Raw genomic sequence first — 27696 nt, 5'->3', positions numbered from 1 at the left:
CACACACACACACACACACACACACACACACACACACACACATGACGGCTGCATATCCTAGAGGAAATGGCACCTCTGCACCAAGAAATGACATGAAAGTGGAAATAATAACATAGATAGATAGATAGATAGATAGATAGATAGATAGATAGATAGATAGATAGATACTTTATTGATCCCCAAGGGGATTGAATGATGACATGACATGATGGAAGCTTAAGTAGTAGTAGGACTCACTATGAAAGTACTACCTGTCTGTTTGAGGCTAGATGCAGAGTAGCCAATATAGTCTTAATCAAAGCAGACGTTGTAGTCAGTATAAGCTTAAATGTGGAGTGCAGGGCTTAAACTGTTCAGCCACACTGCTGGAATGATCTTACTTTAAGCCCCTTGTAAGTAGTAAAAGCATTATTGCATTTGAATTTGAAGCAAAATGCCTACTAAAAACAGCACAAACTTAATCACAGAGTCAAGGTCATCGAGGAAGCTGAAATTAGCTCTGAAGATAAAACTCGTAATAATATTTGCTAGAAATGTCAAGCTTAGCTTCCTCCTTCCACTCTCTGCTCCCTTGCTAGCCTTGCTAAGTGCTAATGACTCCACTGTTTGGTGATTGAGCACATTGTTAGCATCAGCGTTGTGTTAGCCCCACCTGGCCCTAGACCATTAGCGTAGCCCATATGGCAGCTAGCCGCGTGGTAGCGGTGGAGGTGGTGAGGCCATTAGCGTAGCCCATATGGCAGCTAGCCGCGTGGTAGCGGTGGAGGTGGTGAGCCTGTGGGGTTTTGGATGTGCCAGGAGAGCGCAAGTCACCACTATGCCCTGATCCACTTTAGCACCGCTGATCTGTCGAGTGAACAAGCGGCCAACCGACCTTCGCTCACATGACCGTCCCGGGGTTGTGCCGGTGGATTGGTCACTTCCTGTGCGTGTGATTAGCTCGGCTTAGCGCCGCCACACCACCCCCTCAACGCGCAGCCACGATTACACCTGACACAGATCCCAGCGCCACTTAAGGCTGGCTCTGCAAAACCGGCCTGACCTGCCTCAGAATTACAGATGGAACTGAAAAGAGCGGATATACTGTAGGGGTGACTTGCCCCCATGTGTGGCACTGCCTAATGTGGGAATATAGGGGTGAGTTGCCCCCATGTAGCGAACTGCCTAATGAATTGCCCCCATGTGGGGCACTGCCTAATGAATTGTCCCCATGTGGGGAACTGCCTAATGAATTGCCCCCATGTGGGGCACTGCCTTATGAATTGCCCCCATGTGGGCCACTGCCTAATGTGGGACACCTAAGCTAATGTAATACTACAGAAGTCCGGATTACAAAAATGTTCCACATTAGGGAGGTTCACCTTAGTATGCTTTGGGTTATCATGCTGTTATAAAACTGCTTTTGTAAATGCCAAGGGCACATTAGAAATTAGTTTTTAATGTTTTTATGCCTTTTGTGCACCTTGTTCCATGTGTTTAACACATGTCTATGCGGCAGTGTGTTAAGAAAGTAAAGTGTTTTATCAGAGAATGGCTAAATAAATGGAAGCCTCATAGAGAGAGAATGAGTGATGAGACATTATCTTTTCATTAACTCAATACAATTACATTTTTTTGTCTGTCCAGTTCTTTAGGTTTTTTTTAACCACATATCTACCTATCAAAGAGCTGCCTTTGTCAGAGCTGCCTTTTACAAATCGTACTCAAGAGAGTGCACATTAAAGCCTTGCATAACTATTTCCTATTTTAACTGCTGTCGTTCAACTGTGTCAATCCCAAAAAAAAAAAACAAACGTCAAAGACTCTGAAAATAGGAGAGGGTGTGAATGACTCACTGAATCGGTAGTGGAAATGAACCAGAATCTATCTGCCAAGGGACTAAAGTAGAGCATGAGGACATGGCTGCATCGGAGAGCTCGTTAAATGTTCTCTAAACACGGTTGGGTAACATCACTTCTGTTGACAGTTGAAACAAAACAGAAAGCTAGCTCGCCCCGCCCCTTCACTCCCTCCTGTGCAACTGAAAATGTCATGGACGCACATCTCGTCAGTGATTGGCTGGAAAACAGACCAGTATGAAAAATTATAAATTATAAAAAAATAATTTCAATACCTCTAATGTACACACACACCTGCCCTCATGTAGGATGTACACACACACACACACACACACTCACCTGCCCTCATATGTAGGATGTGCACACACACACACCTGGCCTTATATGTAGGATGTGCACACACACCTGCCCTCATATGTAGGATGTGCACACACACCTGCATCTGAAAGCTTCACAAATAATAGGGAGGTAACTGAAGGGTTCCGATCACCTTGTGTTGCTGTACACGCGCACACACACACACACACACACATCTGTTGTGTTCATGGGCAGCATTCTTAGAGTAATTGTGTAGTTCCATGAGAAACATTTTATGTCATTTTAGATAGTGTACAATAGTCCTAATTGTCATAATAAGTGTTTGGTAATTGTGTATGGTATGTCTTTCCACAAACGTTTCTCTGCCTGTACATAGAACTGAACTGATCTTGTAGCCTCTATGATTATACCATCGGAGTTAACTGTGGTCAGATTCAGAATAAAAGCATTGACCAGTGTGAGACGGACTTGTCGGCGGCCATTTTGAAATGTGCCCACCCCGGTGCATGTCTGCCTCCTGTCTTGTTGGGCGGCTGAGGGGTAGACGGCCCTCTGGGGCAGAGAAGAGCTCGTCCACAACGGAGACACGTCTCTAGTCTGGACCGTGCCTTAAAGGCAGGACGACACACACACACACACACACTTTCTGTCTCTCAGACGTCATTACCACTTTCCTTTTGATTTGATTTGAACATGTGACCCTAATCGCCTTTTGTCCCACAAAAAAAGCGCAATGTGAAATTAAAAATGGCTTTTTAATATTTGTACCCTCGTTCGACTGTCTGTCGCTCTCCTCGCTCAACACCTGTCTGTCCTCCTCTAGGGTCTGCATCTGCGGGTATCCACGGCAACAGCTGCGACGGTACAAAGGCATCAACACACGGATGATGGTGACCTCCGAATTCCTGGTGCAGCTCATCACGGGCATCCATTTTGCCCTGTGAGTGACCTTTCACCCTTGACCTCGCTCATCCATTCCCGCTGTCCCCCGCTGTTCTAAGTGCTTACAGAGCTACTGGGTTCCTGTTCCTGTTCCCTATTTGCGCACACAGAAATGAAATGTACTCTCAACTGATCCAGGCTGCTTCAGCTATTCTCATAATCATTAGAGAGGTCAAGGTGTGGCCCAAGCGGCAGCACCATTATATATATCCCCTGGGTGACCCCTGGGTGACTCACTCCCATCTCTCTCTCACGCTCATTTCCTGTCATCTCTTCACTGTACTACCTAAGAAACACTAAAAGCTTAAAATACTGTATATAATATATAATTATAAATATAATATATATTTATAGTTATGTTGTATTTTATAATGATCTGATGTTTCTGGTGGTTGTGGTGTATTTATGTGTGTGTGCAATCTGATGGTTGTGGTGTATTTATGTGTGTGTGTGCAATCTGATGGTTGTGGTGTATTTATGTGTGTGTCTTCTCCTATCCTCTTCCATAGGTATAACGGGGAGTCGGACGTGGGGTCCAAAGCACTGGACGATGTACTGTACCGGGCCCAGCTAGAACTTTATCCTGAAGCATTACTGGTCAGTGTTTTACTGTGTGTGTGTGTGTGTGTGTGCATGCATGCCTATATGTGTCTGTGTCTGTGTGTGTGTGTGTGCATGTGTGCATGCATGCCTATATGTGTGTGTGTGTGTGTGTTTGTGTCTGTGTGTGTGTGTGTGTGTGTGTGTGTGTGTGTGTGTGTGCATGCCTATATGTGTGTGTGTCTGTGTCTGTGTGTGTGTGTGTGTGTGTGTGTGTGCATGCATGCCTATATGTGTCTGTGTCTGTGTGTGTGTGTGTGTGTGTGTGTGTGTGTGTGTGTGTGTATGCATGCATGCATGCATGCCTATATGTGTGTGTGTTTGTGTCTGTGTCTGTGTCTGTGTCTGTGTCTGTGTGTGTGTGTGTGTGTGTGTGTGTGTGTGTGTGTGTGTGTGTGTGTGTGTGTGTGTGTGTGTGTGTGTGTGTGTGTGTGTGTGTGTGTGTGTGTGTGTGTGTGTGTGCTACTACACAGTCGTGATCAGCAGCCGCTGCTGCAGTGCAGTGGAGGCGGTAAGGCCGCTAGCCGTCGCCTCGCCGAACAGCAAAGCCTCAAAGAAACTCTCCCCATCCGCATCGCAGACCAGGAAGTCTTAGTGCAGATGGCTTCATGCCGTCGGGGTTTGAGGTGATAAGGGATCGGATCAGCGGAGGATGGATCCTGTCTTTATCTGGAGGGTCATTGTGCTTCCTGTCAGCGGCTGATAGCGCAGCTGTGTGATTTGAATGGAACTTCAAATGGAGGGCAGGCGTGACTCACTGCTGGGCTTATTTTTTGCTCCGTAATTAAAGTGCCGCTTTTTACGAGTCGAGTCTTCTTCTTCTTCTTCTTCTTCTTCTTCTTCTTCTTCTTCTTCGCGCTCTTATCCTCTTCTGCTCTCTCTCTTTTTTAGCTGTTTTTCTTTCTCTCCTTCTGTACTCTCTTTCGCTCTTTCGCTTTCTTCTCTTCCTTCTTTTTTTTCTATCACTTCGTCACTCATCCCTTGTTGTCGTTTCCCCATCCTTAACTTTGCTGTTTGATTTCCTGTCTTCCTCCGTCACCCCTCTCTCCTCATCACTCTCTTTTCTCTACTCTCCTTTTTTCCTCTCCTCCTTTCGATGTGCTGTTCCATCCCTCCTTTCTCCTGTCCTAATCTTTCCTTTTTCCCTCTCTATCCTCTGCTCCTGTGTGCTGTAAGGGACAAATATCGGCTCACTGTCTTTTTGGCTCCCAGGGGTGATTTAATTGGACGTTTCGGCCACTCAGGATGTCCCTAACGAAGACCAGAGTGGCCGAAACATTGTACAATTCAATCACCTTTGTGAGGGAAAAAACCACAGTGTGGTGATGCTTCCTCTCTCCCTTTGCCCTCTCCCTCCCGTTTGGAAGAAGATGAAGATGGCACCTGTTGAACACACAGATGTGGATGCACTGATGCTTTATGTCTCCACACCTCCCTCATCTCTGTGTGTTGTGTTCTTCCCCCTCTTCCTCTCCTCCTCTTCCTCTCCTTCCTCTCCCCCTCTTCCTCTCCTCCTCTTCCTCTCCTTCCCCTCCTCTTCCTCTCCTCTTCCCCTCCTCTTCCTCTCCTTCTTCCTCCTCTTCCTCTCCTTCCCCTCCTCTTCCTCTCCTCCTTCCTCCTCTTCCTCTCCTTCCCCTCCTCTTCCTCTCCTTCCTCCTCTCCTCTCCTTCCCCTCCTTCCTCCTCTTCCTCTCCTCTTCCTCTCCTTCTTCCTCTCCTTCTTCCTCCTCTTCCTCTCCTTCCCCTCCTCTTCCTCTCCTCTTCCCCTCCTCTTCCTCCTCTTCCCCTCCTCTTCCTCTCCTTCCTCCTCTCCTCTCCTTCCCCTCCTCTTCCTCCTCTTCCTCTCCTCTTCCTCTCCTTCTTCCTCCTCTTCCTCTCCTTCCCCTCCTCTTCCTCCAATCGGAAGTGGCTTTGCTAAACAGTAGTAGCAACGTCTGCAAATCTAAAACCAAATTGCAGTGAGAGGAATATGTATATATACCATATATACTGTACTGTACTGCAGTGAGAGGAATGTGTATGTATATATCCTATATGCTGTACTGCAGTGAGGGGAATGTGTAGATGTATATATCCTATATGCTGTATTGCAGTGAGAGGAATGTGTAGATGTATATATCCTATATGCTGTATTGCAGTGAGAGGAATGTGTAGATGTATATATCCTACATGCTGTACTGCAGTGAGAGGAATGTGTATGTATGTCCTATATGCTGTACTGCAGTGAGGGGAATGTGTAGATGTATATATCCTATATGCTGTACTGCAGTGAGGGGAATGTGTAGATGTATATATCCTATATGCTGTACTGCAGTGAGGGGAATGTGTAGATGTATATATCCTATATGCTGTACTGCAGTGAGGGGAATGTGTAGATGTATATATCCTATATGCTGTACTGCAGTGAGGGGAATGTGTAGATGTATATATCCTATATGCTGTATTGCAGTGAGAGGAATGTGTAGATGTATATATCCTATATGCTGTACTGCAGTGAGGGGAATGTGTAGATGTATATATCCTATATGCTGTACTGCAGTGAGGGGAATGTGTAGATGTATATATCCTATATGCTGTACTGCAGTGAGAGGAATGTGTAGATGTATATATCCTATGTACTGTACTGCAGTGAGAGGAATGAATGAATGAATGTCCTATGTACTGTACTGCAGTGAGGGGAATGTGTAGATGTATGAATGTCCTATATGCTGTACTGCAGTGAGAGGAATGTGTAGATGTATATATCCTATATGCTGTACTGCAGTGAGAGGAATGTGTAGATGTATATGTCCTATATGCTGTATTGCAGTGAGGGGAATGTGTAGATGTATTTATCCTACATATGCTGTATTGCAGTGAGGGGAATGTGTAGATGTATATATCCTATATGCTGTATTGCAGTGAGGGGAATGTGTATGTATGTCCTATATGCTGTATTGCAGTGAGAGGAATGTGTAGATGTATATATCCTATATGCTGTACTGCAGTGAGGGGAATGTGTAGATGTATATATCCTATGTACTGTACTGCAGTGAGGGGAATGTGTAGATGTATATATCCTATATGCTGTACTGCAGTGAGAGGAATGTGTAGATGTATATATCCTATATGCTGTATTGCAGTGAGAGGAATGTGTAGATGTATATATCCTATATGCTGTACTGCAGTGAGGGGAATGTGTAGATGTATATATCCTATATGCTGTACTGCAGTGAGGGGAATGTGTAGATGTATATATCCTACATATGCTGTACTGCAGTGAGGGGAATGTGTAGATGTATATATCCTATATGCTGTACTGCAGTGAGGGGAATGTGTAGATGTATATATCCTATGTACTGTACTGCAGTGAGAGGAATGAATGAATGAATGTCCTATGTACTGTACTGCAGTGAGGGGAATGTGTAGATGTATTTATCCTACATATGCTGTATTGCAGTGAGGGGAATGTGTAGATGTATATATCCTACATATGCTGTACTGCAGTGAGAGGAATGTGTAGATGTATATATCCTATATGCTGTACTGCAGTGAGGGGAATGTGTAGATGTATATATCCTATGTACTGTACTGCAGTGAGAGGAATGAATGAATGAATGTCCTATGTACTGTACTGCAGTGAGGGGAATGTGTAGATGTATATATCCTATATGCTGTACTGCAGTGAGAGGAATGTGTAGATGTATATATCCTATATGCTGTACTGCAGTGAGGGGAATGTGTAGATGTATATGTCCTATGTACTGGACTGTTTTCTCCACACGCCCCTCATCTCCATGTCTTGTGTTCTTCCTCCTCTTCCTCTCCTTCCTCCTCTTCGTCAGGTGGGCCACGCCATCAAGTCGACCATGACGGGCGCCGCGCTCAAGTCCAGCAAGGAGGGCATGCGCAGCATCCAGGTGGAGATCACGCCGACCGCTCCGCGCATCTCCCGCAACGCCGTCACCAGCCTGTCCATCCGCGGGCACCGCTGGAAGAGACACGGTGAGGGTCCGGTGGGGAGGGGGGGTCGGCGGCGCCGCCTGCGTCCTCTCCACAGCGCTCGCACTCGGACCTCCAGAACACGAGGACTCCACCCACCCAACGCGAGGCCCGTTAGCAGTCGGTTTAGGGCTTCCCATCAAAACAACTATTTTAAGAGTAGTTCCCAGAGAGTTGCCGGGCAACCTCTCGACAACTATCGCTCTTGGATCTCCAGAACACGAAGACTCCACACCTCTGCGGTTCATTAGCAGTTTAGAATGTCCCGTCAGAGAAACAACCTTAAAAAAGTAGCTCCCATTTTTGTTTGTTTGTTGGTTAGCCCAGTTGGATTGCACTGGGGGTTAGCCGTGTTTGCAGGACTGTTACCCTTGTGAAAGTGTTTGTTTATATGAGGTGAGATCTTCTCATCAGCATCATCTCAAGTCCACGTTCATTTTTTCACTCTTGTATACTTTCGTTATAATCTCTCAATTCATCCATTCATTCGTTGGGTCAGTCGGAAGTCCTGTCCTGGTCAGGTCAGGTCGTCCGCCTCACTGCTACTCAGCCGAGCAGAAAATGGACGCCCAGCATTCTAGAACCCCCCTGTTTTTGTCCTTGTTTTCTTCTTTGTGTCTCTGAGCGAGAGATCTCATCCATGGCCTATTAACCCCCCCCCCCCCTCCCATCCCTTCCTGTACCAGAAACCAGTAATTGGAGACATAATTACAGTTTTGAGCCTGACCTTTTCAGATGCCTACCCTTTGATTTAATTAATGAAGGCCTAAAAGGAAAGCGCTCATACACATTAAAAGATTTTCTTTTGAAGCACTTTAGACTACGCGGTGACTAACGCTGTCCTTAAAGCAAATTAGAAACGTTTTTGCGCAGACTGCATGGGCATTTGACTAACAACCATATACGTATGGTACACAGTGAATGGCGAACAGTCACTGGATGGTAATTATACTGACCTCAGGCTTTCATGTCGTTCATTCAGACTTTGGTGTCATTTCATAGTTCATTATTACCCAGTGCCATTCTCATCACTCATCTGATTGCCTGTTTTCTGTTTTTATAGTGCTGTATTAATGTTGCCTTCGTACACATGTTTTACATTTATGTTGCCTTTGTACTTATATTTATTATGTTTATGTTGCTTTTGTGTGTTTTCTTAAGTTGAATTATCATGTATAATTTGCCATTGTTGTATATTCATGCATGTGTTTATGTCTTCTGTGTCTTTCTTTGTGTGTGTATGTATGTATGTATATGTATATGTTTGTGTGTGTGTGTGCGTGTCTATGTGCTTGTGTACATGCATGCATGTCTTTCTGTGTGTGTGTGTGTGTGTGTGTGCTTGTGTGTGTATGTATGTATGTATATGTTTGTTTGTATGCGTGTTTGTGTGTGTGCGTGTCTATGTGGTTGTGTACATGCATGCATGTCTTTGTGTGTGTGTGTGTGTGTGTGTGCGTGTGTGTGGTGGGTGCGTGCGTGCATGCATGGTTCGTGCGCTCGTGTGTGTGTGTGTGTGTGTGTGCATGTGTGTGGGTGTATGTCTGTCTCCACTTTCTCCATCCTGCATCCAGAGACTGAGGAGAACAATGTAGATGGCGGGGCGGAGCTGAGTCCATCCGGCCCCATCCCTGAGATCAGCATCACGGGGGTGGGGGGTGAGCGCGTGGCCGGCGCCGGCGGCGGCATGGGGGTGGCCAACGGCGAGGCCCTGCGGAGCCGCTCGGAGGGAGAGGCGCTGGGGGGCACGGCCGAGGTGGGCGTCGACCTGCGGGGTCAGCCCGGGGTCAGGCGGCAGAAGTCTGTGCGGAGGCACCTGGAGGATGGTGGGGGGGGGGGGGACGCCCTCGGGGAGGGTCCACTTCTAAAAGGGCTCCCCCTCCCCTCACCCCCCCCCCCCCCTCCCCTCAGGATGGCACAGCCCAGCCGAGCGCGCACCCTGCCCAGCCCTGCCCGGTCCTCTCCCCTCTGCCTTCCTGCCTACCTGTCTCCGCACAGCCTTCCACCAGCAAGCACTACCCCCAGCCCTCTTCCCTCGGAGAGCCCAGAGGTACAGTGTGAGTGTGGGGAGCGAGCCAGCCCGCCCGCGCGACCAACCAACCAACCAGCAACCTCTTGCGTTTACCTGCGTTACCACGACCTCTTGACCTCTTGCACCCCAGTACTCACTTTCCACAAGGGCAGCGCGGTGGTGCTGACCGGGGCGCACAGCAAAGCACTCCTGGAGTCATCGAGTTACCGAAAAAAAACACAAAAAAAATCAAAACTTTTCTTCCACCACCATCTGCCTTCTTGTTCATTCAGATTTAAATAGTTCTGTAGTTAATTTAATTTAATAGTTAAATAGTTTTAAGTAGTTTAAATAGCTAGGTCATTTTTGTTTTTGCGAACTAATTTTTTAAATCAACAATCAAAGTCAAAAATTAACTTGGCATGTGTTTTTGGCTTTACTTCAGATGTAGCCGATTGCCCAATAGATGTTTCTGTAATTGGGTAAAGCTAAGCTTCTGCATAATTTGGGTCCTGTACGCTCTTGCTAAAGGTTCTTGTCTTTATAGCTGCAGTGCAAAGCTTAAGACGCCATGTTTGGCTAGTCAAGCAGGATTGGCTAATAGACTGAACTTGAAGATCAACACTGCATGACACATTCGTTGTTGCAGAACTCCACATTTGCGTTTACTTTTGCAAACATCTCAGAACCACGCAAAACATGTTTTGCAAACTTGGTAGAGATGACGTTTCCTACAGAACAAGACAATGTCCTGTCATACGGTCAGAGTCCAGGGGTGCCTGTGTGTGTGTCTCAGGGTGCCCTCTCAACTGCATGTCCTTGAGAAAACTTTTCCTGAATATTACGCCACAATTCCTTTCTAACTTGCTCCTCTCTTCTAATGTCATTTCCGCACTTCGTCCCTGTTTCTCGACAAAAGCTTCTTTTTAATTGCTATTTGCCACACATTCGAACTTCACAGCCTGCTAAGCTCTGCGGAGATGTGTGTGTGTGTGTGTGTGTGTGCTGTGTGAGCTCTAACCTCCACTCTTTTCTCTCTTTATCTCTCTTACACATACACACACACACACACACACACACACACACTCAAAAAATACTCATACTCTTACATAACACAAGGTCTCTATTAGAAAGCTCTGCCCTTTCGATTACGTTCTTTTCAGCCTGCTTGAATTGCAGAGTTCTCCACGCTCTCGCCCTCTACCACTAACACTGTGTAACTTCTGGGCTGCCATTTGGAGCAGACTTCTGTGCTGATTAGCTAGAAAGGGCCCACCGGCACCTCTTTGGCTCTTTTGTTGAGGGTAATTGGATGGGCCCCCATTTTGAATGTGTGGCCTCAAAGTCCCGTTAATTCAGGAAATTCCTTGAAGGTCACATCCGACATATCCAAAATATCTGAAAGTACCCTGAGACGAAGACACGCTGAAAAGAACTGCCGGTCAGCCCATAATATGCAGTGCTTAGTAACGTCTCTCAGATTAAGATGCTTCTGGTATTTTGTGCCTGAGATACAGTGCTTTCGATTGGTGTGTGGCTTAAGATATTATGCTTTTGGTCTTGTGGCTGAGATATCATTATACTAATGGCGTCGACATCCTTCCTCTCTCCCTTGGTGTTGTGGAATTCCTGTTGCTGCCTGTAGGGGGAGACAGTGACTTATATGTCCTAAGTTCAGAGCTTTGAGGGGTGTATTAATGCTACCCATCCATCAGAAGACTTGACAAAATTTGGGAAATATTCTTGAAATATTGGGGTCTTTTAACTAAAGCCCCTCATTCAAGCTTTAAAAGACTACAGCAAAAGCAAAAGACTACAATCTTTCAAGAATCTTTCCCAAATCTTGTCAAAGGTGTTAGGAGGGCTTAAGTAATACAGTTCAGCTATTTACATGTAATGCTCAATGTGTGTGAATGTAATATTGCATTTGATAGAAAAATACTAGATATACGATAAGGTCTTGGGAGTATTTTGGGATGTACTTAAGTGAAGTGAAGTATGGAATGAGTATTTGATAAATGTCATAAATGTACACATAAAGCTCCAATGTGTGTATGAACGCAGAATATATATAGAATATAGAATGCAGAGAGAATATAATAGAAACATGCTAGACTCTGTGGGCATTTATTTTTGTTAATTTACACTACACTTCTATTTAAGTGGGTGTAATATTAGTCTATTCTATTAATAGAATTGTAATTCTTAAAGGCAGTAGAAATGTTAGTGTGAGAGCGCCACTTAGACCCTACTTGACTATATGTCCGCCCCCCCACAGACGCAGTGGATCTGGGTTCCCCGGACGAGTTGATGGAGATCGCCGAGGAGGACGAGGGCTTCTACCCGCGCGCGGCGCCCGATGGCGGCAGCAGCCCCCCCACCGTGGTGATCAGCAACAGCTGCGGCGCCAACAGCCCTGTGCCCCCCACCGCCGCCGCGGGCAAACCGACGGGCAAGGGCCAGAGGCGACTCCTGGGGGGCAAGTCCAAAGACAAGGAGAAGGAGAGGGAGAAGGAGAGGGAGAAGGAGGGGTTGGCGGCCCCAGATCCGCGGAAGCTAGGGGGCGCCATGGGCCGCGCCATGAGCGAGAACACGGAGCAGCTGTCACTCAAACGCCTGACCCTCACGTCCAGCCAGTCGGTGCCCAGGTCGACCACGCTGAGCCTCTCGCGCACGGCCAGCGCCGTCTTCTCGCGCTCCTTCGAGCAGGTGAGCAACGCGCTCGCCATCGCCACCGGCGGCCAGGGTCACCACCGCGCCCCGAGCCCCACGCCCGGCTCCAACCACTCCCTCGAGGTCAACCGCTACTCCGCCTGCAGCCTGCAAGAGGACGGGCTGAGCTACACGGTGTCCAGTGGCGACCGCCTCAGCCCTGCCCTCCACCACAAGCAGCCGTCCCCGAGCATCAGCGTCCATCTGGCCCCTGACCTGTGAACTTTGACCTGTGGTGATGTCACACGGGGGACACCCTCTCCCCCCATCTTCTTGGTAACCAATCTCGTCTGTTTTGAGAGACAACTCTGCCTTCTTGGTTGATCCAACATGACACTCCTCCGTCACATTTTCCCCCACCCCAAGTCTGCACTTACACCCCCCCAATCCCCCAAATAAGCCCTTTTCTGGTTATGCAAGAAGAAGAAGAAGAGGCGAGAGGGGAAAGCTGCTCTGTGTGGTGCCCCCTGGTGGCATTCAGCCATACCTGTGGCACCTTAGAGAGAGTTCTCTGTTTTTAATTGTTCATTATTTGTTGATGGGATGTGAATCACTAAAACTGTTTTAAATGAAGATAAAGTATTTTTCAAATTAATTATTTTCTAAAGAGTCCCCACTTCAGTCACGGTAAATGTATTTTTTTTCTTTTATTGGTGTCGCAATTTATTTAAGATCTCTTAATAGAGTCCCCCATCAACTGGTTAGGTATTGTGGCCTGTACTCCGGACTGTTTAAAGTGTGATTTTTTTCTTTTCTTTTTCTAAGTGTCGTTTTGTCTGTGTGTGTGTGTGTGTGTATGTGCATGCATGATTTTGTGTTTGAGTGTACTGTAAGACTATGTTGCCATGGGTGTACTGTACTTGTTCAGGCGGGATATTTTCTAAAATGAACGTTGTTTAGTGACTAACCCAGATAAATTAACTCCGGGTTAGTAGCCACCTTATCGGAGTAAGTAGTTAACTTATCTGGCTTAGTGAGTAAAACCACAAAACCGCAAATCTTGGAAATACCCCCCTTTGTTGGTTGGCTTTGCTGAACAAAAACGCGTCAGCTTTTTATTTTTATTTTTTTTTCTTAAAATAATGCTTTATTTAAGAGAAGCACAGCACAGCATGTTTGATGAAGCAATGGAAAATGGGTCAATCAAAAATTACCCATGATGCACTAGGCTTAAACCTAAGCCAGCACTATGTGTTTACCTAACTTCTGGCCTAGCCCCCAAATCCTCGATATGATTGTGCAGTCATATTTTTACCACTATTGACCGTATCTGTTGGTACAAATCCACCAAAATTACCGAAATGTTTAAAACAAAGGAAAAAAAGCTTTGTTCATGACAGCATTTTGTTTCCAAGATGCCGAAGAAGCAATATCTCTTTATTTTGATCCAGTAAGTAACTGTGATAGCTCTCCGCTGTGCTCCGACTGGTATACTTGCAGAATGAGACAGTGAGGAGAGCGGGTGTTGTACGATGACTTTTTTTAATGTATGCTGTACAAACTGTGGTATTAGGAACGAGGGAGAGGAAGGTTCCATTGCAGTATTAATGTTTTTTGTTTTTTTTTTAAATGTAAAAAAAAATCAAAGCACATGTTTTATTTTCCTCCAAGAACAACTTCAGACCAGCGTGACAGGGGATGCAGTGGAGTGACAGCCAAGTATCTCACCCCTCGCAAAGCTCTCTCCAGTTCTCCTTTCTGCAAATTGTATTGGTTCGCCCATCTTTACGTGATTTTTGATCGTATCATGTTACTGTCTTCTTATGATTGGGCTGTCTGTGCGTGTGTTTGTTTATATGATTGCGATTATTTAATGGGTAGATTGGACGAATCACTGTGGTACTGTATGATCTTCACGAAATGGGAAAATAAATTGCTTCATTTGATTATTGGTTAGCTTCGTCTCCATAAAGTATGTATTTGGTAAAGTACAGGGGTGTTTTTTTTTTTTTTTTTTTAATTCACAATGTGGAAATGTAACAATCATGGCTCCAAATTTTTGTGTACAGAAATGTGGAAAAATGCTCTTGTGAATTGTACATATTATTGTACTAAAGTTTTTTTTGTTTTGTTCTTTTTGCCTTTTGTCTGAAAGTAACTCAATGATGGAGCTTCTCAGATAATAAAATGTTTATATTTCTCTCTGGGTCCATGTCCTTGTTTCATTGATAATAAAATGTTTATATTTATCTCTGGGTCCTTGCCCTCGTTTCATTGTAAAGGTAGACTGTGGTTTGCCGGGCTTTCTTAGTGTAAGTATACCCAGCCCTTCCATGCTTATAAAGCAGTGTGCTGATTGGCTAGATTTGATCTCATAATTAAGATGAACTGCCATTTTAGTATTAACTAAGAAGTATATTTTAACCTAGCTCTCTCTCTTTCTCTCTCTGTCACACACACACACACACATCATTTATTGTTATTCTGGTGCCTCCAAGTCCTCATTTATTCACAAGATACCTTGAATAATTTACAAGGTAGACATTCACACTGCACTCACCTGCCTGGCCTAGACCACACTGCACTCACCTGCCTGGTCTAGAGCATTTGAGCTCTGACTCTTGATGTGGTTGATTGACACATACTTTTAATTTCTCAGCACAGGCATTTGAGTGGACACATACAATGACAATAGCCTTCACATTTTGGGTATTGTTAGAAATGTAGACATTGATAACTGAAAATAATTGGAACCGCTTTATATATATATATATATATATATATATATATATATATATATATATATATAGTGGAGCACTGTCGCTGTGAAGGCTGTTACATTATTGGATGTAATTAAGTATAACCATAATCTAAAGCAATGCAATGGATTGTAATCTTACAGTCATGGTGGTGTTGTGCACGAGCAGTGTACTCTCACTAGGTGGCGCCAGACTGTTTCCCAACCATAGTCTACAGTCTATGTTCCCAACAGATCGGATTCGACAGGGTCGTAAAATAATGCACGGCTCCATTTACGGCCATGCATTGCAACCACACAGAGAACCGTAGACGGGCTCTGAACCACATCAAAAGATGGTAGATAGGCCCTGCCCAAATCATGAGAGGCAAATTTGTACTAATCGTTGATAGGTAGAGTAACCAATCAGTCGTTCACCAACTTTAGTTTATTTATTTCATGGTGCATACCTGCCGTCATTAAATAAATATATCATTCAATAAATGATTAAGCATATCGAAATTATTTACAGATTCAAATGAGTTAAGTTTGTTTTTTTAAGTTTTAATTAATCATTTAATATTACAAATAATAATTTTATGTTTTATTTAATATTTTTTTATTTTCATTGTGAAGCCAAAGATTTTCATTTATAGCGTCTTTAAACACATGACGTTTATCATACTATGATACTATGATATGCTTCATGGTTCATCTGATTTAAGACCCACAAACTCTCACTGAGCTGAGGATGCTTTCTTTAAAATGTATTTTAGGCTACCACTGCAGTCTGGTGGAGTCACTTCAATATCCATAATAGGATCCAAACATTAAAAAAAATACAGTAAACAAATAAGCATACAAAAAAATGCATTCTACACACATACACACAAAAAAGACCTAAAATGTTGAATCATTATATGTATTTAGCCAGTGTAGGTTAAATTAAGAGCCTGTACCGTCTTTCAGCAACACTAACAAACACTCATACCCTGCCCCACACACTTCTTCTTCAGCTAGCTCCATCCTCTAGATTCCACACACACACACACACACACACACACACTTCACCCCATACTCAGCTCAGCAGGTCTGGCCTGAGAACCCATTCTAGATAGGAAAACATCAAACACACTGAATATCCACCTTATTCGTGAGCCAACAATGGTCGTCACCAGGACATTCCAGTTTTCCAAAATTCATTGTTCTGTTCCCCGGTTGAAGCTGCGTTGTACTGATTTGAAGTGGTTTCATTTGAAGGCAGTCTGTCTTAACCCCCCCCCCCCCTTACTCCTCCCCTCTGTCTCTCCAGGCCTTGAAGCCGAGGTAGGCGCTGCCACCGTAGCTCAGAGACACGAGGAAGGCGAAGAACTGCACAGAGACAACACCCACACATAGCAGGGGAGAAAGGGAAGTGGTGCATTAATTTTTGACATGATTGCAACAAAAAGGTAAATACATACATTTGCTGTTTCTTCTTCTTAAATTAAGACATAAAAGCAAAATTTATCTGCCAGTGAGTGGAGTAAGTAATTTTATCTTAATTTAACCCATTCGCGCTGGATGCTGCATGACGCAACATTCTATCTCCCGCCGGATGCTGCATAGCGCAACATTGACTCTCCCGCTGGTTGCTGCGTAGCGCAGCATGCTTTTATTTCATGTTTCTAGGTGCTACAGAAGCTTAGATATAACATTTTGGTAGACATTGACAATTTTTAGTATGTTTTCAGAAAACCCTCAGGAAATAAGGTTATTTAGTCTAGAATGCCATAGGATTCTATAGGCGTTTTTAGCAGGCATTTTAGGAGTAAATGGGTTAAGATAAGATTGAAGATTTAAGACAATTTAAGGTAAATTTACTTACTCCACTGGCAGATACATTTACTTTTTTATGTCTTAATTTAAGAAGATTTTGACTTATTTTAAGTTAAATAATCTTACAAGTATCTTTATACTAAATAAAGTATCTTTATACTAAAAACAGTACTAACTAGATTTTTCATCTTAATAAAAGATTATAACACTTGGTAAGATCATTTTTTGCAGTGTATAAATTTCGGACGGAGTTGTTATTTTGGTTAGCGTCTTGTCAAGCTCACCGTGGATGCGGCCCAGCTGTTGTAGTTGTGGTGCCCTTTCACCCCATGATCCACCAGCGTTGCCTCGACAACCGCTGCCACAAGGTAGAGTAACGTGGCACTGGTGTTGAAAATCAGCACCTGGGAAACGCAGCAAGAGTCATCCAGAGCCATTTATGGTGAAAGCAAGTTCTTGGCAAACTGCCACTCACTACAAGTTCTTCTAAAACAAGACACTAAAACAAATTCTCCCTTCCGCATACAGTACATACAGACAGAACAGATTTAAAATATCTTCCAATTTCATCGCTAGGAGACCAAGTCTGTGAGCATTACTGCAAGAACATTATGATGTCAGAAAAGTCACACTTTAGTTATACCATACATAGAAAGACTCACATGTCACTCACTGGTCCAGAAAAGAAGCAACTCTTGCATCAAAGAATTTATAACCACATGCTCTCATTGATTGTATGATTGCCCTATTTGTGGTATGCAGGCATTGTACAACAGGGGCCCCATATCCAGTATTCACAGAATCATCACATATCCAGTTCATAACAACAATTAAATTAGATACCTACAAATGAAACAGAGGGCACTTGTTTGATTGAGCAGGTCTTGCATAGAAGCCATAATAAGGCCATATCTGTGTATTATTTGAAATTTTAGGCTATGGTATGTTTATTTTTTCTTCACACAGGATGTTAGTGTGCCGTGGGACATTTTAAGTGTCAAAAGTGTGCCGTGGCACAAAAAAGGTTGAAAAACACTGCTCTAAGCGAAGCTGGGCAACGTCACTTCTGTTGACTTTCAAACAAAACAGAGAGCTAGCTCGCTACTTCCTCCCCCTCCCTCCCGTGCTGCTCCCGTGCAATTGAAACTCTTCTAAACATGCATCTCTTCTGTGATTTGCTGGAACAGTTTGTTATGTTTTTATGGGCTAGGTTTGCCCAGGTTGTTTTTGTTGCCAGGACATATTCAGGACACAGATAGCTAGTGGTTGGTTAGGTGATGTTGGCAGTATGTGACATAAAATGTTTTAGCCTAAAAAACGCGTGGCATCGCTTAAAGCACCTTTAATAATTTACTATATGTTTGGCTACAGTTCGTCATGTGACACACACACGTGAGGCTGTGATGGCGTTGCTAGGCACCGCTGCGTGTACGCACCACCGTGCTCCAGGGCACCTGCGGGATTCTGGAGTGGGCCTGGGTGAGGAAGAGGATGAGGAGGAAGAGAGTGAGTACCCAGTAGAACACGGCCACGAACATCACCCAGCCGAAGGGCGACATGCGGAAGTAGTCGGTGCCGGCGATCAGTCCACACACCAGCAGACCAAGCACCTGTAAAGGACACACCGATTTTTATTACACAGGTGTGTGTGTGTGTGTGTGTGTGTGTGTGTGTGTGTGTGTGTGTGTGTGTGTGTATTGGCGATCAGTCCACACACCAGAAGGCCAAGCACCTGTGAAGGACACACCAACAGAGATAGGACCTGTGTAGGACATCAGTCTCACACCGATGCATGTGTGTGTGTGTCTGTATGTGTGTGTGTTTACAATTAGTCTGGACTCCAGATTCCAGTCTGAGTGACTATCAGCAACAGGCTTTGTATAAAATTAGTTAAACAGCTGGGTTGATGCGCATTTGACTTATTTGGGGGGAAACAAAAAATGGCCGCAAAAGGTATCAGCACAATCTTTTAGTGCAGGCCCCTCGGCAGACACATGGGGCCCGTAGCCTCGGCCCTAGACCACATAGGCTATATAAACATGTGGTAGTTGTTAAACCAGGTGAATAAAATATAACAGTATGGGTATACAACTCAAATCCAATACAATAATAGTTATTTACAGAATCATATATGTTCTGTTGGCTATCTATCTGTCTATCTCTCTATCTATCTCTCTATCTATCTATCTATCTATCTATCTATCTATCTATCAGGAGCCATAGTCAATGAAAAATACATAATAAGAATTTTAGTGTGTCACATTGTTTTGATATCGATAATTTTGAATTTCTTGATTTGATTTGGGAGCCCACCACCACACCATTGAAGATCATAGACATTACACAACATAGACTCCCCCCAACACACTCAGTGAAAAGGTGGCTTCATATCCTATGTTTGTATTTCATACATTAAAAAAATAAAAAAATAATCTAAATTAAAAAAATTACGAAAATCCAACCTTTAAAGACACCAATTTTCTTTGTGAATGAATAATGTATCGTAAATAAATAAATGTTCTTTCTTAAAATACAGGGGGTCATAAGTATACATACCCCTATGTTAAATTCCTATAGAGGCAGGCAGATTTTTTTTAAGGCCATGTTATTTCATGGGTCCAACATGCTATGCATCCTGATAAAGTTCCCTTGGCCTTTGGAATTAAAATAGCCCCACATCATCACATACCCTTCACCATACCTAGAGATTGACATGGTTTTATTTTAGTTAGCCCAATAACAGGTTTGATTTACATTGAGAGATGATCTTATGGAAAGTACCCATTGCCAATCGTGAAAAATGGTGAAGGGTATGTGATGATGTGGGGCTATTTTAATAGGAAGAACATTTATTTACGATACATTATTCATTAACATAGAAAATTGGTGTCCTTAAAGGTTAGATTTTTCCTAATTTTTTAACTTTTTTACTTCAGCTTAGCTACTGTTCTAAGCTGATAAAAACTACCTTTAACAACAGAGCTGACTTGTTTATCAAAATTACGAGAGCTATTGAAAAGTACACCTAGGTTTCTGACCTCACTCTTGACTTGACGACCAAGGGCCCAGGACATTTCTCAGGTGTTTTGTAGGGGTGGGGGATCCAGCCGTGACCTACTGGTTAGGGCTTCGGGCTTGTAACCGCAGGTTGCCAGTTCGATCCTCGACCAGTAGGAAAAATGTGGGCGGGGGAAGTGGTTGAGCACTGCTCTCCCATGTCCACATCCACGGCTGAAGTGCCCTTGAGCAAGGCACCTAACCCCTCACTGCTCCCTGAGCGCCGCTGTAGCAAGGCAGCTCACTGCTCCGGGTTAGTGTGTGCTTCACCTCACTGTGTGTTTATTTTCTGCTTCAGCTTCACTGTGTGCTTAAGGTGTCTCAGACAGCTCAGAGGTATTCCTAAGACAGAGGAGTGAAATGCTGGAGGATGCTGGTGGGACTGTGAGTTGTAACAGAAGTGCAACCCTGGGATGTGATATTGGATCTGATATGGTCAATTTTGCAGATAAAATAATCAGAAAAGTCCTCACAAGTTAAGGTAAAAACAATTTAAGTAAAACAATGCCGAGACTTCGGTCACTCTGTGTGTTTACCTGTCACCAATGAGTGGCAGGGCAGGGCAGGGTGACAAGAACGCTGCTCCACCATCTGCATGCACATTCATTTTGGTGATGGCAAATTAGCGGTAGACGCCAAGGTTGCGGTCTCGCGGAATTAGAGCTAAGATATTTGTCGCAGTATAGGTCTACGTATTTCATTTATATGAAATGACATGATAAATTGTTTAAAATTTTGAATGTTAAACTAAACTAATTACAGGTCAGAGAACTTGAGCACACCTTGGGTCAATCTATGCACAATTACTTATTTTTTTTTAGGGGTGATGAGATTAAATTGAGGGGTACTTGAGCACCCCTAAAAATAGCCTAAACTCGCCTATGACCCAGAATGAATGAATGAATGAATGAATGAATGAAGAGTGAATGTCACACATAAAATGTAATAGTAGCCTAATAGCAATGATGTTTTTTTTTCTTTCTTCTGACTTTAGTCATGTGTCTTCTGTTGTTATACCACACGGATTTGCCCCGTACAGAGGTTGTGTTTTGATCTAGATATGTAGGACATGGCGTTATAAGGTAAATATTTTGGTTCCGGAAATTTTGCGGGGGAGACAGGGGTTGGTTATCACACAGGTTGGTTGTCACACTCATCAGATCTTCTCTTCTAGTTTTGTACACAGTGGCTTTGTAACAAAACCATTCTTACCATTAAAATGTATGAAGGGAAATCTATGATTCAGATACATATTTTCTTAGCCACAGTACAACATGTGGTTGTTATTCTTAACTTTAACAAAAAATCTCAGTTGCGGTTGCTTGTCACACTGTCTTCGAAGTTGGTTGTCACATGTAATATTATATTACAATGTAAAATAAAGGGAGTAGGCCTACAGTAGGCTTATCATTTAGGAAATGCTTTTATGCAAAGAAATACGGATTCAAACACAGGCCCAGTATTTCTCAGGCATCAGTGGTACTGCTGCTCCTTCACACAGCCAGATTGATATTTCAAGAATATTTACATAGGTTTTACTTTCATTAATTTACATATTATTATATCAATATTATGTTACACGAGGATGAACTGCACTTGGATTTTTCCTGTGGATGTTGTCTCTGGATATGCAATGCTAGTTGCTGCATTTCAGTGAAATTAAACCATTTAAATGTATTTTTAAGAATGCCTCAATTTTGTTTTATTTCCCCCCATTAAAATAACATATTGACAACCAACCCTATAGTATGTGACAACCAACCCCCTGATGGGGTTGCACTTTAGACTTCCATTACACACTGAAAGGGAATCTATTAAGGATAGCGTTTTTTAAGGATTCAAATGAAAGTAAAAAAAAATAGACAACCAACCCCAGTCTCCCCTACCGATGTGCTCCCATAATGGAGTTTAGATAGTCCAGGTGATAATGATAATTGACGTGTGTGAAGCCTATAGGCCTATGCTCGAATATGCCCATAAACACATCAATAAATCAATAAATATACCATTATGTATATCTCCGGAAACAGAACCTTCTCGACCAGTGTGATAAAATCAATTTATATAAATGTTATTTTCCCCCAGAGTTCTAGAACCACACCTGTTCCCTTGACGACCTGCACCTGCACTGCCTCTGGTAGCTCTGACCCCGACACCTGATTCTGATATGTGCAGGTGCACTTCTATTCTAATATGTGCACTTCTATTCTAATATGTGCACTTCTATTCTAATATGTGCAGGTGCACTTCTATTCTAATATGTGCACTTCTATTCTAATATGTGCACTTCTATTCTAATATGTGCAGGTGCACTTCTATTCTAATATGTGCACTTCTATTCTAATATGTGCACTTCTATTCTAATATGTGCTGGTGCACTTCTATTCTAATATGTGCACTTCTATTCTAATATGTGCAGGTGCACTTCTATTCTGATATGTGCACTTCTATTCTAATATGTGCAGGTGCACTTCTATTCTAATATGTGCACTTCTATTCTAATATGTGCAGGTGTACTTCTATTCTAATATGTGCAGGTGCACTTCTATTCTAATATGTGCACTTCTATTCTAATATGTGCAGGTGCACTTCTATTCTAATATGTGCAGGTGCACTTCTATTCTAATATGTGCAGGTGCACTTCTATTCTAATATGTGCACTTCTATTCTAATATGTGCACTTCTATTCTAATATGTGCAGGTGCACTTCTATTCTAATATGTGCACTTCTATTCTAATATGTGCTGGTGTACTTCTATTCTAATATGTGCTGGTGTACTTCTATTCTAATATGTGCACTTCTATTCTAATATGTGCACTTCTATTCTAATATGTGCAGGTGCACTTCTATTCTAATATGTGCTGGTGTACTTCTATTCTAATATGTGCACTTCTATTCTAATATGTGCAGGTGCACTTCTATTCTAATATGTGCTGGTGCACTTCTATTCTAATATGTGCAGGTGTACTTCTATTCTAATATGTGCAGGTGCACTTCTATTCTAATATGTGCACTTCTATTCTAATATGTGCAGGTGCACTTCTATTCTAATATGTGCAGGTGCACTTCTATTCTAATATGTGCAGGTGCACTTCTATTCTAATATGTGCACTTCTATTCTAATATGTGCACTTCTATTCTAATATGTGCAGGTGCACTTCTATTCTAATATGTGCACTTCTATTCTAATATGTGCTGGTGTACTTCTATTCTAATATGTGCTGGTGTACTTCTATTCTAATATGTGCACTTCTATTCTAATATGTGCAGGTGCACTTCTATTCTAATATGTGCAGGTGCACTTCTATTCTAATATGTGCAGGTGCACTTCTATTCTAATATGTGCTGGTGTACTTCTATTCTAATATGTGCACTTCTATTCTAATATGTGCAGGTGCACTTCTATTCTAATATGTGCTGGTGTACTTCTATTCTAATATGTGCACTTCTATTCTAATATGTGCAGGTGCACTTCTATTCTAATATGTGCAGGTGTACTTCTATTATAATATGTGCTGGTGTACTTCTATTCTAATATGTGCACTTCTATTCTAATATGTGCAGGTGCACTTCTATTCTAATATGTGCAGGTGTACTTCTATTATAATATGTGCTGGTGTACTTCTATTCTGATATGTGCACTTCTATTCTAATATGTGCAGGTGCACTTCTATTCTAATATGTGCACTTCTATTCTAATATGTGCACTTCTATTCTAATATGTGCACTTCTATTCTGATATGTGCACTTCTATTCTAATATGTGCACTTCTATTCTGATATGTGCAGGTGCACTTCTATTCTAATATGTGCAGGTGTACTTCTATTCTAATATGTGCACTTCTATTCTAATATGTGCACTTCTATTCTAATATGTGCACTTCTATTCTAATATGTGCACTTCTATTCTAATATGTGCACTTCTATTCTAATATGTGCAGGTGCACTTCTATTCTAATATGTGCACTTCTATTCTAATATGTGCACTTCTATTGTAATATGTGCACTTCTATTGTAATATGTGCAGGTGCACCTTGATGAAAAAGTTAGGAGCACCAGTGCAACGAGTTCATCTGGAGCCCTGCTCTGTACTTCTATGCATGTGCGTAGTTGTGTGTGTGTGCACGCAAGTGTGTGTGTGTGTGTGTGTGTGTGTGTGTGTGTGTGTGTGTGTTTGAGTATGCCGTGATAACTGTACAAGGAAACAGTTATCATCTTCGGTACATGTAGCTTTGAGCCCCAGGGGGTGTTCAGTGTCTCTCCCCTCTCCATTGAGCACTGTGATAACACCATGGAGAAGGAAGCATGCAGCTGGCTTTGAATGGCCATTTGAGTAAGTCCCACCTAACACATGCAAATGCATTGGGAGAATTTGAGTCTGTCATATCGGCTATTATATTGGCCCCCAACATGCTGTTTAGCAGATAGAATGTGTGTCTTATGACTTGCTGTCCTCTAATGAATAGACCAGAACTCTCTGAGCTCAGTGGTGTGTCTCCATGGGCTCTGTGATAAAGTTGAGTTAGAGTCACAGAGACTTATTTTTTTTGAAATCTCTGATTATGAGTGAATGGTTCACACATTAAATGAAAATATTAACCTGCCCTTTTCAACACATCCTCATGTCATCTTAAACCTGTATCAGTTTCCTTGACTGAGTTAGGTCTGTCTTTTTTCCCCATTCTGTGACATTCATATTTGCTGATTAAAAGTAATTGATTGTTTTGTACAGTAGCCTACTGCAGCTAATCTGTAATGGCTGACAGTTGACGTGAAATGTGACAGGTTACCTAGTCCATAATTCTACTTTCTTGAGCACAAGCATTAGCCAACAGTCGATTACCCATTCCAAACACATGGATATCTGAATAATGTTATCATAGGCTACTGGGAACAAAACAAACTATACACAATATGACAATATGTCCTATGGAGGCATAATCAATGATCTGATGTGGTCTGATGGGCAACTAATTTGTAGGAATAGCTGAGCTTTAGGCCTATGGACATGCTATTCACAAAACCAGGCAGCAAACAACAACGATATCAAAATACCATTACATTTTAGCTAACAAACCGTGTGCAATATTGTTTAACCTCTTTGAAGTCGTGATACAGAGTAAATGCATTTCATTAACTACACCCATGTTACATCCTAGCAACCAGCCACTCCAGCTGGCCTAATGGCGCTTGATGACAAAGGGCCATTCTCTCACCGAAATTCCAGAGCTCACTCAAACCGAAGATAAGAGGCACCACTAGGGTCTGTGTGGAGGTGTATGGTTGCAAAGAGTTTCTCTATTCCTTTCAACAGTGAATATATTGCATTTTGAATGTTAAAACGTAATTAATTTAATAGTTATAGCCTACCACTTTGCCCATGTCATATTAGAGATTAGGGAAGTGAACTGGCAAATAATCCAAGCAAACAATGAGAAAAAGTAGTTAATCCATAAATATACCATTCACAGTTTGTCGGAGGAAAATGAGGTTTGGCGCATAATAGCGAATGGCCAGTAAGGATGAGTAAAAAGTTACGTTTACGTTAAGTTGGCTACCCACCACCTCTGCGCAAGCCAGCAGTCCCGCTGCGCTCTTGATAAACTGTTTGTCGCAAGGGATGCTTGACACGGTGGATATATGGTCGAACTCCAGGTAGGGGTTGCTGCTCGTGTTGATCACGGCTCGGGAGACCCCACTCTCCTCCATTTCAGAACAGCTCCGGATTCCTGCTTGGAACAACCTAGGCTACGTTACGACAGGGCTATATTCCAAACTAGTCAGAAACAGTGAGAACTTGAACTTCCTCTGAGATTGACGCGACGAATTACACTACAGAAACACGCCACCATCGTGGTTTACTAACAACGCCGTCTTCGCATGAAGAAGAGAAACATTCTGAAAAATAATTCAGACGCGCATCAGTCCTCCACCAAACGTCCACTCGTATCTGCTATTGAACAAGTGCGCGCGCGCGCACGCCGACACGCTCTGTCTCTGTCTCTATCTCTCTCTCTCTGGATGATAATGAAAACAAAAAAAATAACAATGCAAAGCAGTTGTGTAGCCTATAATTGGTCATTGGTATTTCATTTTACAATTGAGAATTTAAAATGGGACAATCAGATAATGAAAATATTATTTGCCTTTGGAAAATACGGGCAAAGACATTGGATATGTTAAAACAAAAAAACTTAATACGTAAAATTATTGTAAAACTAATTCTAAATGACCATGCAGTAAATAGTATTGAAATTGATGGCCATGCTAACTGTAAAAGGTAATGCAAGTCATTGATGGAATGATGTCACTGAAGTCATGTTTCCAGAATGTGTCACTTTATTGTCTAAATACATATTTTTCAAGACTGTTGAAACAGTCTAATTCTGATCATTCTAATAGTTTTATTAGTGTTCACCACACCATTCAAAGGGATTCATCAGACAGATCAAACAGGCAAATGCCTGCCTCACTTTCCTTGTGACATCGTCCAGGCCTTCCAGCAGGACTTCCACGTGTTCCTTCAAAGCCTGGAGTTCTGATGGCTGATGATCTCTGTATTAGAGAGTCAATCTATATTCAAATGATATTCAAATTATGTAAGGAAATACTTGGTTTGGGTTAGGGTCAGACGATTTTCAGATTTCAAATTGGACTGTGACATTCGTAAGGGTGGGAACAGCTGATCTAAACAATAACTCAATCTGGATCTTCTTGTTTGCATTGCCTGAAGGCCGACATCTCCACAGCATGGATCTTCCTACCACTTTGCCTCCAGTAAAAGGCTCTTGTTGAGAAACATGCAGAGGAAGGGGACACAAGGTAGTATCTGGCACAAATGAAAATGACTTTTTATGACATTATTGGTTACACTTTACTTGACAGTATCGACATAAGAGTGTCATGACACTGTCATGAACGTGTCATAAACAAGTCATAAACGTTTATGATATAACGCTTCTGTTATTAAGTGTCATTCGGTTTTTGTCATAACAAGTTATGGGTTAGGGTTAGGTTTAGGATTAAGGTTAGAGGTTAGGGTTAGGGTTCATGTGTCATGACAGTGTCATGTCACTCTTATGTAATCAGTCAAGTGTTACCAAATAATTTAATGAATTTAAATGTTTTTCCTATTTCCTATTCCTATTCCTATTTCAGAAGAATTCCTATTTCACCTAACTTGGTCATTACAAGTGACTAGATGACTTTCCAAAACACACTAATGCTGTGGGTAGACCAATAACACATTTTCAAGAGTGCTTAACTGCACTCTGAAAGCCAGAGAGAACCTTACTTAGCACCACCAATAATGGTGATGCATGGCCGCCATTATGTGCCAAAAGGCACATCATCTTGTGGTGGAAGATTAATGTGCTTTTTACATTGGGGAGTGATTAGGGGACCAGATTGAGTCAGCCAAATTGGGAATTTAGCCAGGAGTTCAGGGAACCTAATCTAATCTTTAATGATCGCAGTGAGTTTTGTTTGACATTGCATTCAAAGGACTGCAGTCCAGCTGCTGGAAGCTCCACTATCATCGCTCCCAGTAGCAACGTTATGTTCCAAGGAAGGAGATCTCCCATTGAAGCACTACCCAAGCCCACACCTGCATAGTCCCAGTTATTTAGTCTAGACTGAGTGTGTCTTGGCATAGCTGCTGACTACAGATCTACACTGTCTGCAACTCTTTGATCTACTCACAGGATTAGGGTGTTTTGGATAGTCCTCTACTTGATGGTGTGA

The 27696-nt window shown here is 42.7% G+C and overlaps 2 protein-coding genes across 6 annotated transcripts in view; one reads left to right on the top strand and one right to left on the bottom strand.

Moving 5' to 3' along the window:
- The window catches only part of fam126a (family with sequence similarity 126 member A), a 48289-nt gene extending 34332 nt beyond the window's left edge, over positions 1–13957 (top strand). For 3 of the 5 annotated variants that reach the window (XM_042075685.1, XM_042075686.1, XM_042075687.1), the window contains exons 8-11: positions 2980–3096; positions 3608–3695; positions 7522–7681; positions 9253–11977. In XM_042075685.1, coding sequence (XP_041931619.1) covers positions 2980–3096; positions 3608–3695; positions 7522–7681; positions 9253–9992 — 1105 coding nt within the window. In that variant the 3' untranslated portion in view covers positions 9993–11977. Of the gene's footprint in view, positions 1–2979; positions 3097–3607; positions 3696–7521; positions 7682–9252 lie in introns of all 5 variants that reach the window. The other 2 variants (XM_042075689.1, XM_042075688.1) reach the window with 2 other exon arrangements.
- A 2251-nt stretch (positions 13958–16208) lies between these two features.
- cmtm8a (CKLF-like MARVEL transmembrane domain containing 8a) lies at positions 16209–25921 on the bottom strand. Its single transcript, XM_042077557.1, has 4 exons — positions 25516–25921; positions 18333–18506; positions 17181–17300; positions 16209–16449 (listed from the first exon to the last, which is right to left on the bottom strand). Exons 1-4 carry the CDS (start codon positions 25660–25662, stop codon positions 16366–16368), a joined length of 525 nt encoding a protein of 174 aa, XP_041933491.1. The 5' UTR covers positions 25663–25921; the 3' UTR covers positions 16209–16365.
- Positions 25922–27696: the final 1775 nt, after the last annotated feature.

Source organism: Alosa sapidissima, chromosome 21 (assembly GCF_018492685.1).
Source record: "Alosa sapidissima isolate fAloSap1 chromosome 21, fAloSap1.pri, whole genome shotgun sequence".
NCBI lineage: Eukaryota > Metazoa > Chordata > Actinopteri > Clupeiformes > Clupeidae > Alosa > Alosa sapidissima.
Note: the sequence above shows the minus strand (reverse complement) of the source record. Positions and strands in the feature narration are given on the sequence as shown.